Raw genomic sequence first — 16,762 nt, 5'->3', positions numbered from 1 at the left:
GTTGTGGAAACACAGTTGGCAGCAGAAACGCTTTGTGTGTACTTCCCATCTTGTCATATAGAATTGAACACATATTTAAGGGTTGAGATTTAATTAATTTTACATTTTCATCATGGACCTTCCTAAGTAGAGCTGGCTTTTTTTCCCCCATGCAGGTGCATGGCAGTGAAAAATAACTATTGGGTGTCAGTGCCTTGATTTGTGCTAAGGTGGCAGTAGTTATAAACCATTTTTTTTGCACAGTCATTGCAAATTTTGGCATAAGTAATTCTAGGATAAATTGAGATGTAAAAAAATAATTTACCACTTGTGTTTGTTACCATGCATTCACAGTAAAGACAATTTTTGATGATTAGTTGATACTAGTATCAGACAAGTACAGTCAAAACAGAAAGTCCAACCACATTAGTAAGGCTAAAGTGCAATTCAACACACCAGATTTTAACTCATTTTCTGTATTTACAGTTAAGTCTTTAATTCAGTGATTTACTTTATCATTAGAAAGTGGAAGTGCCTGTTTCTTTTATTGACTTTTTTTTAAAACATACACTCATCTGGAAGGTAAGACCTTCCAGATTCATAATTTATATATTTATTTATTTATGGCTGTGTTGGGTCTTTGTTGCTGTGCACGTGTTCTCTCTAGTTGTGGCGAGTGGGGACTACTCTTTGTTGCAGCACGGGGGCTTCTCATTGTGGTGGCTTCTCTTGTTATGGAGCACGGGCTCTACGCACGTGGGCTTCAGTAGTTGTGGCACGTGGGCTCAGTTGTGGCTTGCGGGCCCAGTAGTTGTGGCTTGTGGGCTCTAGAGCGCAGGCTCAGTAGTTATGGCGCACAGGCTTAGTTGTTCCACAGCATGTGGGATCTTCCTGGACCAGGTCTTGAACCTGTGTCCCCTGCATTGGCAGGTGGATTCTTATTCACTGCACCACCAGGGAAGTCCCTCTTTTATCGACTTTTATTGAGCAGGCTTCAGCACAAACTACTGTGCAAGAGTTTATAAGTCTCTCGTAAGTTATGTACACTTCTTTGAACAATGCAATATGATAACTTTTTAAGATATCTCACTGGGTTTTGTAATTTAAGTTTGAAAAGCTATAACTTTTTGGCTTTTAAAGATCTCATCATGTGTACATTTAAAATATTGAGTTTCTGTTTTTAAAACGGAATGATTGTTCTCAAATGCAACTGAATCGGCACCATAATTCTATTTGAATATGTTCTATTGCATAAGACAACTTAATTTTACAGCCAAAGGGACATTAGTTTTATCATATTTTCATTTGTAATTTACAGTTTCGTTCAGTTATTTCTTAGAGTATATTCCCCCCTTTCATGAGTTAGAGAATTCTATGTCGGTTTCTTTTCATCACTTGCAGTAATGGATTGAATTTACAAGTCGCCCAGCTCCCTTTTTCAATCCAACAATCTATTCTTAGTTATAAATTATAAATTTTCTTTTATTTAAAAAGAGTTACTAAATTCTAAAATAACTTTTAGGTGAAATTTTAAAAACCAAATTTAATAATATTGCAAAGCAAAACAAGAGTACTCTTACTATGTTTCCGTATATACATAGAGAGAAAAAAAATAAAACTTTGAGACTTCAGAATAATTTATTGGATCATAATGAGACTACAGAGATTATAGCAGGTGTTAGTGTTGAAGACAGTAAAAGCACAGTAGAAATATTGAACACAAAGATCTTTTGTATTTACTCATAGATTTGCCGTAGTGGTATTCATTCCTTATTGCAAATTTAGGATCCCATCTGGTATTATTTATTTTATGCCTAAAGAACTTCATTTGTTATTTCTTGTGGAGATCAGCTGGAAATGAATTGTCAGCTTTTCTGTCTCAGAATGTTTTTAAAGTGAACAATTTAAAAAATTTATGTATTTACTATCTCTTGCCAACTTTTCTTAACAGTTTATATATTCTGAGCCTGAAGCCATTACATACTATCTTTTTTTTTTAATTACAGCACGTGGTCTGATAAAGTATGTATGTATGTATTTATTTATTTATTTTTGCTGTGTTGGGTATTCGTTTCTGTGCGAGGGCTTTCTCCAATTGTGGCGAGCGGGGACCACTCTTCATCGCAGTGCGTGGGCCTCTTACTATCGCGGCCTCTCCCGTTCCGGAGCACAGGCTCCAGACGCGCAGGCTCAGTAGTTGTGGCTCACGGGCTTAGTTGCTCCGCGGCACGTGGGATCCTCCCAGACCAGGGCTCGAACCCGTGTTCCCTGCATTGGCAGGCAGATTCCTAACCACTGCGCCACCAGGGAAGTCCTACATACTATCTTTTAATCTTCATTTATCTTACACAGGTTCTACATGTGTTCTGTATGTTTAATGCTTATCCTCAGTCCTCTAGTTATGATCTGTAGTCATTTTTGTTGTTGAAAGCTCATTTTCTGGTAGATGCCACACAAAGCACTCATGGGCACTATTATCTGAGTTCTGTGCTTAAAAATCAGTTTTACTGAATATGAAATCCTGGTCTCACAGTTTCTCTTCTTGATTTTTTAAAATGTTATTCCATTTTCTTCCAGCATAAAAAGCATTGCTTTCACAGTTTGATGGTACTCTAATTTTCCCTATGTAGATAAATGGATTTTGCCTTGTTCTCCAAAGGATTTGTTTTCTTTAAATTCTGTTAAGTTTAGGATCTTGGTAGTTGTTTTTCTGGGTTGATAGTTTTAGTTAAACAGTATACTCTGGGAATTTCCTGGTGGTCCAGTGGTTAGGACTCCAAACTTTCACTGCCGAGGGCCCGGGTTCAGTTTCTTGTTGGGGAACTAAGATTGCACAAGCTGCACAGTGGTTGCAGCCAAAAATAAATAAATAAATAAACTAGTGTACTCTTTCAGTATGTAATTTCAGATATTTTATTTGAGGAAAACTTTCTGATATGCTCTTGTTTTGGCTTCCGTCTCGGCCTACTGTTTTCTGTCTGTTGGATCTTCTTTGTCCATATTCAGTGCTAGACACATTTTGATGTCTTAAAATCCAGCCCCCCTCCCCCATTTTACCTTCTCTTTCTCTTAAAGGTATAATCTATTCTATTTACTCACTTTTATGTCTGTTCTAGTTTGGTCTTTATTTCCAAAAATTTTTTTCTCTTATTTCTAATTATTTTGTTCTGTTACTGAGTTTTTTCTAACTCTGATGTATATGTCGTATCACTTTCTTAACTCTTTTTGTCTTTTTTGAAATAAAGGTATATAATTTTTGTCTGTTCTCTTGTGCATTTTTTTTTTTTTTTTGGCCACGCTGCGCGGCACATGGGATCTTAGTTCCCCGATGGAATCCACACCCTCTGCAGTGGAAGTGCAGAGTCTTAACCACTGGACCACCAGGAAAGTCCCTCTTATTTCATCTGCTGTCATTAAATTGGCCTGCCATGCTTTCAATTGAATATCTGCCTGTTAGCTATTTGGGGCTTCTCCTGTTCTCAGATGTGTCACATGCCATGTTGCATTCCTTTGCTTTCTTCTGCACTGGTACAGATGGTTACTCCAGTGTTATGACTGTTGGTTTGTTCTCATCTGCTTGGAGTTTGGGGGAGAAACCTTGTTTCCTGCTTTTGTTGTAAATTGGCTTTTGGGGTTTTGTTGCCTCTTTAGTTCTCTGTATTTTTCCTTTGAGATTCAGAGATTTAAGAATACGACCTTCCCAAGATTTTCCCTTTAAAAGCCTATCTTAAGAGACAACTTTGAAAAATACAAATTCCAGACAAGACATTGTAGGGTTATTAAATTTTAAAAATGTACAGTAATGTAGAAATCTTGTTTTTCCTAGTTCCTCTTCTAAAAATCATACTATATCCAAAAATGTCCCCAAATTATATACTTGAATGTTTAAGGAAGAGTAGGATTTGGTGACACATTTCAGAATTGGAGCATCATCAGACATTTGAATGCATTATTCTGAAGGATGGAATTTTATTGTCAATGACTGCAGACCTTGAATCCTGATCTTAACAGCTTCCTCTTTCTCTTTAGAGATGTAAGCTCAAGTATTTGAATATATTCTCAATTGACCACAGTATAACCTTTTCTGTTATATGGGGCACCTGCATATTATAAGTTAGCTTATATATACTGTTGGTAAATAGGGAAGTAGTTTCAGTATAACATGGGTGGGTTTTGGTTTATACGTGATTTTTTCTAAACTGGACAGGGGGATCCTGAATAATGGGGGTAGAATTTTATACTGCACACAGAGTTTTTAATTAAAAGTGGTAAGTTGTGTAAGGGGTTCCCTCTCAGAGAGGTACACCCTGCTCTAGCAGGGACTCTTCTTTTCATATGGCAGTTTGCATTTCCTTTTTTGTCCATTTTAGCAGTCTTCCTGGCTTAAAGCTCCACTTCTCAGCTCCCATAAACCCTTGTTTCTAATTCCTTTTTTTTTTTTTTTTTTTTTTGCGGTACGCAGGCCTTCCAACGCTGCGGCCTCTCCCACTGCGGAGCACAGGCCCCGGACGCACAGGCCCAGTGGCCATGGCTCATGGGCCCAGCCGCTCCACGGCATATGGGATCCTCCCAGACCGGGGCATGAACCCGTGTCCCCTACATCGGCAGGTGGACTCCCAACCACTGCGCCGCCAGGGAAGCCCCTCTACTTCTTTGCTTCTAATACCTTTTATTAAGCTCTGAGGAAGCATTTCAGCTGCTCTTAGCTGCTTAACTGGGGTGTGCAAGTTATCTCTGGAGGTCCCAATCATTGGTTTTCTTAGTGCTGTGGTTACAGAGTTACAGGGGCATTGGCTGATCTGCCCCAATGTACCCCTCTCTACCGTTCTGGACCCATTTTTTTCCCCATAAGCCTTGTTATTTTTAGGGTTGCAGAGTGCAAAGTTTCCAGGAATGTATGTATGTATTTACATTATACCAGATGTACTAAGAGACTTCAAGAAAATGCTGGAGCTTAGTGTAGTGAGGCTTTACAGCATTGTTTCTGTTCTTGAAGGACTTTATAAAAAGAGCCCCTATAATTCTCCTGTAATAAAGATCCAGTGTTTGGGATTTGAGGCTTCCTATTCATCATTTTTAAATGCAGGGGAATAATAAACAGTAAAAATTTGAGGAATTATGTTGTGGATCACTGAGGCTTTATTTTGTGCTAATGAGATTGTTTTGATGAACCTACCTAAAATTAGAGAAACTGGTGAGTAAATGTAAAATTCTGTATTGGATGATACTTACAGTATTATCTTTTTTCTATTTTGATCCTGGTAGGGAATTGTAATTTGGGCCATTTACAATACCAAGGTTTGTTTCAGAAATAATAATATTCAACTTACAGAAAATGCATAGTAGTATACTGTATTATTATTTGTTGTGGAAAAATCTAATCCTTATCAAAAGATTTTGGGTACTTTCATTAAAACAGCAAGGAATTATAGGCCAGTATTACAGTAATGGAAGAAGATTGCTCATGTGATGGTGACTCTAGAAAAATTGTACAGATGAGGAAGATGGATGTATAAATGGAGAAAAATCAGGTTATTGCATGGAGTATAATATTTTAGTTAAGTCCTGATAAACCCATTGTAAGTTGAAAATGTTGTAAGCTGAAAATGCACTTAAGACACTTAACCTACTGGATGGACATCATAGCTTAGCCCAGCCTACCTTAAACATGCTCAGAACACTTACATTACCTTACAGTTGGGCAAAATCACAAGTGTTGAATGTCTTATGTAATTGATTGAATACTGAAAGCGAAAAACAATAGTTGCATGGATACAGAATGGTTATAAGTGTGTCAGTTATTTACCCTCATGATCAAGTGGCTTACTTTGAGCTGTGGCTCACTGTGGCTCACTGCTGCCGCTGCCCAGCATCACAAGAGAGTATAGTACCTGCAAATGGCTAGCCTGAGAAAAGACCAAAATTAAAAATTCTAAGTACAGTTTCTACTGAATACGTATTGCTTTCACATCACTGTAAAGTCAAAAAATCTTTAAGTCAAACTATGATAAGTCTATATTGCAAAAATAGTGTAAACTGGTCATGTGAATTTGCCCCATATAAGGAAATGAATAGAGAGCTTTGTTAAGGAGTAGACTCCTTAGTGTTAATTTGGACATTTTGAGAATTGACATTAGGTGTGTGGCAGTGGCAGGCCCTATTAATTTTGTGTCATTTTTGGGACTATGTGATAATGCCAGCAAATTCCAGTCGGGTTCGCTCAAGGAAATGACCCCTGTTCTTTTGAGTAATTCTAAAAGTAAGGAAAATTGCTGGAAACTTAGACCACATTGTGAGATTCAGTATTTCAGTAGCATGAAAATTTAACGGACCCTGGGGAAAGAATTTGAATTGTGAGGATGCTGTAATTATATTTGTGTATTGTAATAACGTTAATAAATACGACTGTCAGATTTTTTCTGTGTTTTCTTCTACTGTTAGGTATTAATTCTGTTTGTTTCTCCTGGATATGAAAAAAGAGGAGAAAGCATATTACAACATATTTTATCTTTTTAAAAATCTGGGCTTCCCTGGTGGCGCAGTGGTTGAGAGTCCGCCTGCCGATGCAGGGGACATGGGTTCATGTCCCGGTCCGGGAGGATCCCACGTGCCGCGAAGCGGCTGCGCCCGTGGGCCATGGCCGCTGGGCCTGCGCGTCCGGAGCCTGTGCTCCGCAGTGGGAGAGGCCACAGCAGTGAGATGCCCGCGTACCGCAAAAAAGAAAAAAAAAAAAATCTGAGCATAGTTGACATACAACATTATATTAGTTTCAGATATATAGCATGATTCAATTTGTTTTTTGGTTGCTCCACACGGTATGTGGAATCTTAGCTCTCCAACCGGGGATCGAACCTGTGCCCCTGCAGTGGAAACGTGGAATCTTAACCACTGGACTGCCGGGGAAGTCTGATTCAGTATTTTTATATATTGCAAAATGATTACCACAATAAGTCTAGTTAAAATCGGTCAGCATACATAGTTACAGAATTCTTTTCTCTGATAACTTTTAAGATTTACTCTCACAGCAATTTTCATATATGCAATACAGTATTATTAACTGTAGTCACCATGCTGTACGTTATATCACTGCGACTTATTTATTTTATAACCTTTTGCACCTTTTGACGCCTATCACCCATTTCACTCATCCCCACCTCCCTGCCTCTGGCAACCACCAGTCTGTTCTCTGTATCTGTGAACTTGCTGTTTTTGTTTTTTGTTTGTTTTTGCTTTTTAATTCCACATGTAAGTGAGATCATATGGTATATGTCTTTCTCTGACTTTTTTCACTTAGTGTAATGCCCTTTAGGTTCATCCATGTTGTTGCAAGTGGCAAGAGTTGATTCTTTTTTATGGCTAAATAATATTCCATTGTTATGTATGTATGTTTATTCACTGCATTATTTACAGTAACCAAGATATGGAAACAACCATATCTAAGTGTCCATCAATTGATAATGGTAAGTGTAACCTGTAGGGAATTCCCTGGCAGTTCAGTGGTTAAGACTCGGTGCTTTCACTGCCATGGGTCCGGGTTCAGTCCCTGGTCAGGGAACTAAGATCTCACAAGCTGCGTGGTGTGGCAAAAAAAAAAAAAGTAACCTGTAAAGCAGAATGACTGTTCAATGCATGTTTTTCCCTTTTATATCTTAAGGAAGAGAGAGAAAATCCTTCAAAACGGAGTAGAATTGAACGTGATATAGATAATAATTTGATCACATCAACACCAAGAGCAGGAGAAAAGCCTAACAAACAGATATCTCGAGTAAGACGGAAAAGTCAAGTAAATGGAGGTTTGTTAATGTTTACATATTGCTTTATTAGGTGTAAGAGGTCTCACTTGACATGTTTGTGTTCTGTTTTTAAAAATCTACTTTGAGCAATTTCTGCCTTATTTTTGTAATCTTCTTTGTATTAAATATTAGTGGCATGAAGTAAATAAAAATTTACCTTCCTAATGTAAATCTACTTTGATGAATTAAAGTGACAAAGGCAGAGCAACTAGCTTTATACTGTTTAGCATGAAAATGTATATGAAACTCATTTCTTAAAGCGGTAATAATTGTGACTTAATTTATTTGAAATATGTACAAAGAATTTGTTTCTGGATTATGGAATTTCAGAGCTATAGAGGGGGCTTGAAGCTCTCAGGTCCGCGGTTCTCAACTAGGGGTGTTTCTGTCCCCTAGCAGATGCTTTTCAGTGTATGGAGACCTTTTTGGTTTGTCACAACCTGTGGAGGGATTGCTACTTGCATCTAGCAGGTGACGGTCAGGGGCACTGCTAAACATCCTACAATGCACAGGACATCCTACCATAACAAAGAATTATCCAGCCCAAAAGCCAATAGTGTTGTTGCTATTTATAAATCCTTTTCTAGATCAGTATCTTATTGTATTGCTGACAAGCTCCTCAAAGTCAAAAAGGAGAAAAAAAAGATGGACAAGCAGAGAAACCTATACAGAATAGCACTTTAGAGCATGGAGTGCTACCTTTTAACCAATACTATTTTAAACACAGCAGTGATAATAATTCCCTACCTCTTTCCTCTTAATGCAGTGATGTATCTCCATTGTTAGAATTGACCATAAAGGAGAAAAGGGATAGACAAGTTAAAAGAGCACTAACAAAGAAGGAAAGAAATGTGCTAAAGTTGTGGAGGGTCAAGGATGATTTATTAAGACATTTGTATTTTATATTTTCCCAAAACCCATTAAATTTCTTTTATTTATAAGAAACTTAAAAAAAAAACTGGTTATTCTTCCGAACTACTCTGAAATGGTGCCTCACAATATCTATAAGTAGTTTTTGACACTGCTGTATATATAGTCTTCTGCTTCAGTAGAACTAGTTGCCTCTATTTATTTAGCTGTTACTCATTAGAAATAGATTGGGGGGTAAGTTTTGTGAAGTAGGCAGCATCCCAAAATGTAAATAAACAAAGACAAAATCTTGCATTTGTGTTTTTCATATTGTAACTTGCTTGCTTTACTTACAAAGAGTTTTATTTCATTTTCTGTTACACTGTGTTGATTTGAAGACTTTCAGTCTGTGTAATTCCAGATATAAATCTACTTTGTAAAAACTCAGTAAATTTTAGCATTTATAAACCATTATAAATAAATTTGTTGTAAAGATCATTTGATTTACAAGTGATTTACCTCAGGATTTCTTGAAATAATAAGCTTTTTAACATTAATGTTCATCAGTTTTCCTTATGTATTTTGAGGGAAAAAGTTATTTTTATAATGAATGGTTTAGAACACATTTGTGAAAGTCATGTTTTCTAGATTGCAACTATTTTTGTTGTTTCTTTCTTAGAAGCTGGTAGTTATGAAATGACAAATCAGCATGTAAAACAAAATGGAAAATTAGAAGATAATCCTTCCTCTGGCAGTCCTCCAAGGACTACATTGTTGGGGACCATATTTTCTCCTGTCTTCAACTTTTTTTCACCAGCAAATAAAAATGGTAAATATAAGTCATTAACCATAATTTGGGTTTAAAAGATTAATCGTTTTCCTGGCTTTTTAAAAGATCTGTTTGATTTTTTTGGCATATTTTTGTTAGCATCTTATGTTTGTTTTCAGCCTCGTTAAAAATACACAGACTTTTTTTTTTTAAAGAATATATTTTCTTTCTTTTATATTTATTTACTTTATTTATTTATGGCTGCATCGTGTCTTAGTTGTGGCACACGGGATCTTTCGTTGCGGTGTGTGGGCTCCTCATTGATGCACGTGGGCTTCTCTCCAGTTGTGACGTGTGGGCTCTGTAGTTGTAGTACACAGGCTTAGTTGCGTCGCGGCAGGTGGGATCTTATTAGTTTCCCGACCAGAGATTGAACCCAAGTCCCCTGCATTGGAAGGTGGATTCTTAACCACTGGACCACCAGGGAAGTCCCCAAAATACACAGCTTCTAAAAGGCATTTTTTTTTTTTTTTTAGTGACTGAAATAAATGTAGGTTATGTTTAATTAACTATCTGAAAAGCTAGATGATAAACTTTGGGCTGGAGGGAAAGTATTATTTTTTCTGTGTTGGGATGACTTCTGCATCTTTAGAGTGTGTACAGGAGAGAATTGAGAAGCATTTTCAATATTCTAGATTAGTAAAGTATAATTTGTTGAATATTTTGAGTGAGTTGAAACCAGATTTTTTTTTGGTAATACAATTTATTTTTATTATCATTTGCTTGTTTTTTCCCCCCGTAGGGAATCTTCAGTTTAGACAAATAGTAAAACTACCCTAATTCACATGAATTGAAGGTTCCCATTGTATGCCTTTGCAAAAAAATTAAAAATGGCCTCTTTCTCAACATATCTTTTTAAAATTATCTGGTGTCCTATTTTTTCTGATAATTAATGTCTAATTTCATACATGATAATTTAGTCTCTAGATTATTTGAGGGCAAGAGGTCATGTCTTTATTTTTACATCTGCCATGTTGTTTGATACAGTATTGGGCACATGGGAAATAGGCATTAAATAACTGTTGCCTGATTTCTGGATGATAAAGCAATTTTTAAAAGGCAGAATGGTGCACTGTAAAATCAAGATGATGTAGGGGCAGAAGTAATGTATATTAGCACATTAAAGAACTGTGAAGTCCTAGAATAGAAACAAAAAACTACCTTTAACTTTGTTTAACCCAGTATTCCCTAGACATATCTGACCAAGTACTCTTGTGTGGAACATCTGTTAACATCTTAACATCTTTTAGAACTAGTGCCTCCTAAAACATCTTTGGAAATGCTGGTGTAGTGGGAAAAGAACAGGCTTTGGAGTTAGATAAACTTGTTTTAAATTTGTTCCCAGCTGCCACTGTTTACTTATGTTACACTGGACCAGTTCTTTAAACTCTTGAGCCTCTTAATCCATGAGAAAGGGTAGTTATACTTAAATGTGAGGAGTGAAGAGTCCAGTTCACTCAACAAATATTGAGCATCTACTATGTTCCAGCCATTGTGATAAGTATAATAAATTTTTATAGGTGCCTTGAGAGAGGTATGGAACAGTATTCAAAGAATGGAATGGTCCTGTATTCTGGGTGGTGGCTCACAAAAGGCTTCATAGAAAAGCTGAATCTTGAAAGATGGTAAAGGGCATTCCATGTAGAAGGAGCAGTGTAAGCAAAGGTACAGTGTATTTCAGAAACAAATTAGTTTGTCACAGATGGAGCATCAGATTTGAGGAGTGCATGGGAAGGGATAAGATAGGAGAATTATAAAGAAGTCATTATAGAGCCAATTTTGTAGGGTTTTTGAACTTTATCCTTAGTCATGGGGGGATGAATGAAAGGTTTTAAACTGTGAGTAATATGAACAGGTTTATGTTGTTGTTGTTTTTTAAGTTTACAGCTTTTATTTTTTTTTAATTTATTTTTGGCTGTGTTGGGTCTTCGTTGCTGTGTGTGGGCTTTCTCTAGTTGCGGCGAGCGGGGGCTACTGTTTGTTGCAGTGTGCGGGCTTCTCACTGCGGTGGCTTCTCTTGTTGCGGAGCCTGGGCTCTAGGCGTGCGGGCTTCAGTAGTTGTGGCTCACAGGCTCAGTAGTTGTGGCTCACAGGCTCTAGAGTGCAGGCTCAGTATTTGTGGTGCACAGGCTTAGTTGCTCTGCATCATGTGGGAGCTTCCCGGACCAGGGCTCGAACCCGTGTCTCCTGCATTGGCAGGTGGATTCTTAACCACTGTGCCACCAGGGAAGCCCAGATTTGTGTTTTCTAAAGATCTATTTGTCAGTAGCATGTAGGCTAAATTCTAAAGAGGCTGGATGCAGGGAGAACATTAGTAGACTTGTAGTCCATGTGAGACTTCATACAACCTTACTTGTACTATTAGAGAAGAAAAGAAGGATCAAAGATGCAAATGGACAAATTTTGGAAACAGATTGGAGGTGAAGGAAGAGAGAGAGTAAGATGTACACATTAGATTTTCAAGAGAGAAAAGTAAGTTCCTGGGAGATAGATAATTGAATTTAATTTGGGCCATGCTGAGCCTGAGAGGCCTTGAAACGACCAAATAAAAATGTCTACTAACAATTTGTCATTCAGGTATGGGGCTTAGAAATCTGAATAAGCAGTAGAGCATGGTATTATTAGCTTACAAATATTAATTGAAACCAGTGGACTAAATGGTCCATTTGGTTCATCAAACTAAGACCAGAATCTTGGGGAAAGACATTTAAGGACTGGACAAAGCTAAAGAAGCCAACAAAGGAGAAATGGAGGAAACCAGGAGAAACTGAGTCATAGAAGCCAAAAGAAGAGACTGTCAAACCGAGGGTCAAACAATTGTAAAGATAGAAGGAAAGGAAATGAGCATTGAAAAGGTATCATTAAACCTGGTAATTAGATGGTCATTGGTTTCGTTTGCCAGAAGAGTTTCAGAGGAGTGATTGGAGTTGGCAGCCTAATCCATGGGTTAAAAGAGTGAAATGGAGAGTAAGAAAGGGATCAGCACATATAGATTACTGTTATGAGGAACTTGAATATGAGAAAAACTAGAGAGGTCATGAAGCCTCAAGGGATGTTTTGTGTTTGTGAGAAGCAAGCATGTTGTTAAGCCTCAGGGAAGGGTCTAATAGGTTAAACATAAGGGAAAAAGAAAAACTCATGAAGAAAGTTTCTAGGATCTACTGATAGGGATGGGATCAAGAGAACAGGTAGAAGGATTAGAATTGAAACAAGGAGAATAGACATTTTTCTCTGATGCTGGAGGAAAGAACATTTGGGCAACAGTAGTTCATGTTTGATAGAATTTTTTCTTTGAAGGAGGACATGGTATCATTTTGCTGAGATGGTCCTGGTGGCAGGGATTGAAGAGAATGAAGGTTTAGAATGTTTGCTATTGGGTATAAGTAAAAGAAGCTGAATGACTCACACACAGAAATACTGAGCAGCATGCTATAGGCGTAGCTAAGATTAGAGGATTTTATTTGGAGTACAATCAGTCTTTATAATTCTATTGTTTTCTTTATTACCTGGGTCTAGTGCCTGAGAAGCCTGTTAGATTGATTCAAGAGGGATTTCTATGATGAATGACAGTGGAAAGACAAGGAAGCGAGGACAGTGAGGCTGCTGGCTTGAGAGTGGTTTAAATAATACACCATGAAGTCTAACTAGATGAGGAGGGTGGAGAAGAAGCCACTGAGGGATGTGTTTGGATAAAAGAGATTGGCTTTTATCAAAAGTGAAGATCACATGTAATAGAAATATTAGATAGATAGTTAGATAGCTAATTAGAAGATTAGGAGGTCGTGGTAGGAGATTAATTATTTGAATTATAGGTTTCAGAGGTGAACAGTTTCTCTGTGATAGTGTCCAGGTTGTAACCATGGTAATAACTACTAAAGAGCATTACGAATGTAGTTGGGGCTAAATAGGGCAAGACCTTTGAGGGTTAGTTATTGGATGAGTCATTGACATCACCTGTAATAACTATATAGGCATTTAATAGAGCAGTAAACTGGTATCTAGGTGTTAAATTCCTCTGAGATTGAGAGAGGATGCTGGCAATAGATGGTAGGTGACAGCAGAGGGCATAAGCGAAGAATTGTATAGCCAGGTGACAGCAATCTCGAAGGAGCAAACATTTTTACACATTAGTGGAAAACCAATGATCTGGTGGCGGCAGTGGAGGTAAATGAATTCTGATTGAGAAACAAGTATGGGAGAATAAACAGCTTTGAGGGAAGGGTATCAGGAAAAGAGATGTCTTTTGGAAAAAGGTTAAATGTGAGGCAATGAGGGAGAAAGAATATTCTGTGAGGAAGTTGAGAGTTATTGGCGATTGATTTTGTTGTTGACAATGACATTCAGAGGATTTCATAAAGAAATGGAGACTTGGGGTCAGTCCATAGTGGAAGAAAAATTGGGCAGTGGGTTCATCTAGGGGATGGTTGAATATAATGAGGAAACTAGCTTCTATCTTTGTTATTGAGATGGAATTTCGTTGAGAAATTGTTCTTGTGTCTTTGAATAAAAAGGTTCTCATGGTTAGGGGAACAGTTAGCTCATTTTTAGAGAACTGTCTCTGGTTTAAAAATTACAACTGCACAAAATGGCTAGGATGCTTAGTACTAGAAAGATCAGGAGCTGTTTGAGGATAATGGAAAATTGTGTGTGTGTGTGTGCGCGCGCGCGTGCTGTGTGTATTGCCCAGCACATAGTAAGCACTTAATAAATGATATTTGTGGGCTTCCCTGGTGGCGCAGTGGTTGAGAGTCCGCCTGCCGATGCAGGGCCCACGGGTTCGTGTCCCGGTCTGGGAGGATCCCACATGCCACGGAGCGGCTGGGTCCGTGAGCCACGGCCGCTGAGTCTGCGGCCCTGGAGCCTGTGCTCTGCAGCGGGAGAGGCCACGACAGTGAGAGGCCCGCGTACAGCAAAAAAAAAAAAAAAAATGATATTTGCTTTAATGAAGAGAAGTTCTGTGGTCAAAAATACTGTATGACAGTTGACCCAACAACAACATGGGTTTGAACTGCACAGGTCCACTTAATACAAGGATTTTTTTCAATAAATACTATAGTATACAATCTGTGGTTGGTTGAATCTGAGGATGTGGAACTGTGGATATGGAGGGCTGACTGTAAAGTTATTCTCAGACTTCTGATTGCATGGGGGTCAGTGCCCTTAACCCCTATGTTGTTCAAGGGTCAACTGTATATACTTCAGAGTTCCTAAGAGACTGGATCTTAAATGTTCTCACCACAAAAAAGAAATAATTATGTGGCAGGATAGAGGTGTTAGCTAACGCTCAGTTGGTAATTATATTGCAGTATATAAAGTATTAAATCAATATGTACACCTGTAACTTACACAATTTTATGTTAATTATATCTCATTTAAAAATTTTAAACTTCTAAATTGACTTGTTTGACTATAAATGGGTGTTTCTAAGCTATTTGAACACTCTTAAGAAAACTTTGCTCACAAATATTACTCTAGCTTATAATAGTCTTTATTCCTTATTTTTGAAATGTCTAGTAAAGAGTCACTAAATAATGGTATCCTCAGCTTTGTTTCTGTTCCATTTAGTTTTTCTAAATATTTATGAATTTTTATTGAATATATTTGACATGTAACATTGTATAAATTTAAAGTGTACAACATGTTGATTTGATAATTCATATATTGTAATTTGATCATCATCGTAGTGATAATTAGCATATGCTCTCTATCATGTTATATAATTATTCTTTATTTTTGGTGGTTGGAGTAATTAAGTACTAGTTTCTTAGCAGGTTTGATGATTATAATATAATGTTGTCGGTATTCACTATACTGTGCATTAGCTCTCTAAGGCTTATTTATTACTTGTTTTAAGTTTGTTCCCGTCTTTTCCCACCCACTGTGAGCTTTTAAGTGACGATTAATGTACAATTAATCATGATTTCAGGAACATCAGGATCCGATTCCCCAGGACAGGCTGTGGAAGCTGAAGAGATAGTAAAACAGCTTGATATGGAACAGGTGGATGAAATCACTACCAGTACTACTACATCAACTAATGGAGCAGCTTACTCAAATCAAGCAGTTCAAGTGAGGTCATCAATAAATGGTTTAGAAGAAGCAGAAGAAACAGTTAATCGTGATATCCCACCCCTTACAGGTAAATAAGATTCCTTTTTTTCTTATACATTTTCATGAATAGTTTGTAAAAATACTACTGTATTTTTTCTTAAATAGGCAGGTTAAATATATAAGTTTTTCTTCCTTGAAGTTAATAAAATTAAAACTGGAAATAAAACTTTTCCCCCCAAATCCAGTCATTTTGAAATTGAATTTTTTTAAGGTTATTTTGACTGCATATTAGTCACTTTACAGTTTAATTATGTGTACCGGTCTTACCCCTTAGAGAAATTTAACACAGCTAACAAAATAATATGCTTACATTTATGAACATATTTATTATAATTGCACGAGTCTTAGATCCCTAAGTCTGAAGTCCCTACACAGAGGTAGTCTCATACCTTCAGATTTGTTTCATATACAGATGACATTCCCAAAGAAGAAGCTTCTGTTCTTGGGTCTCTCCTATACACAAACTTTGCAGCCTAATCCTGGATGCTTTTAAAGGCCTAACATAATTGTTAGGTCCCTGAGCCAGTTGTTATGGAAATGTAGAAACATGTGAGGTCAGCATTTGTTACTTCTGAGGGTTGTGGTAGGTAGACATATAAGGCTAAAAGATGAAATTGTATTCCATTATGATTAAAAGCAGAAATAAAACTGAGGATGGACATCTTTTCCCAGGAGAAGTTCTTAGACTTTTATTTTAGATTTGTTTGTTTTTCCTTATGGTGCCAGATATTTGAGAGAGCCTAGTACATATATATTGGTTGAGAAATAAGTTCGGCAAAGGAAGCAAAATGATGATCTCTCTGATATAAAGGGGAAACTTGAAAAAGAATCATTGAAACAGCATGATACATTTAAAGAAAAAATGCATACAACTATGAAACTTATATACAGTGCAACCCTGTATCAGTATGAATAGAAAAGCAGCATAATAGAGTTAAGGTTTATTTTATTTATTTTTTAAATTTTATTTATTTTTGGCTGTATTGGGTCTTCGTTGCTGTGCGCGGGCTTTCTCTAGTTGCAGTGAGTGGGGGCTACTCTTCGTTGCGGTGCGCAGGCTTCTCATTGAGGTGGCTTCTCTTGTTGCGGAGCACGGGCCCTAGAGTGTGCAGGCTTCAGTAATTGCGGCGCGTGGGCTCTAGGGCACGTGGGCTTCAGCATTTGTGTCACGTGGGCTCAGTAGTTGTGGTGCATGGGCTTA

General features: G+C 37.5%; 1 protein-coding gene across 1 annotated transcript in view; it reads left to right on the top strand.

The window, feature by feature from the left end:
- CTDSPL2 (CTD small phosphatase like 2) overlaps nt 1-16,762 on the top strand; it is a 68,841-nt gene that overhangs the window by 26,786 nt on the left and 25,293 nt on the right. The window contains exons 3-5 of the mRNA XM_024747540.1: nt 7,634-7,772; nt 9,301-9,450; nt 15,377-15,589. Of these exons, the coding sequence (XP_024603308.1) occupies nt 7,634-7,772; nt 9,301-9,450; nt 15,377-15,589 (502 nt within the window). The remainder of the gene's footprint in view (nt 1-7,633; nt 7,773-9,300; nt 9,451-15,376; nt 15,590-16,762) is intronic.

This window comes from Neophocaena asiaeorientalis, unplaced genomic scaffold (genome assembly GCF_003031525.2).
Source record: "Neophocaena asiaeorientalis asiaeorientalis breed wild unplaced genomic scaffold, Neophocaena_asiaeorientalis_V1.1 scaffold1040, whole genome shotgun sequence".
Taxonomy (NCBI): Eukaryota; Metazoa; Chordata; class Mammalia; order Artiodactyla; family Phocoenidae; genus Neophocaena; species Neophocaena asiaeorientalis.
This window is presented reverse-complemented; position numbering and strand designations above follow the sequence as displayed.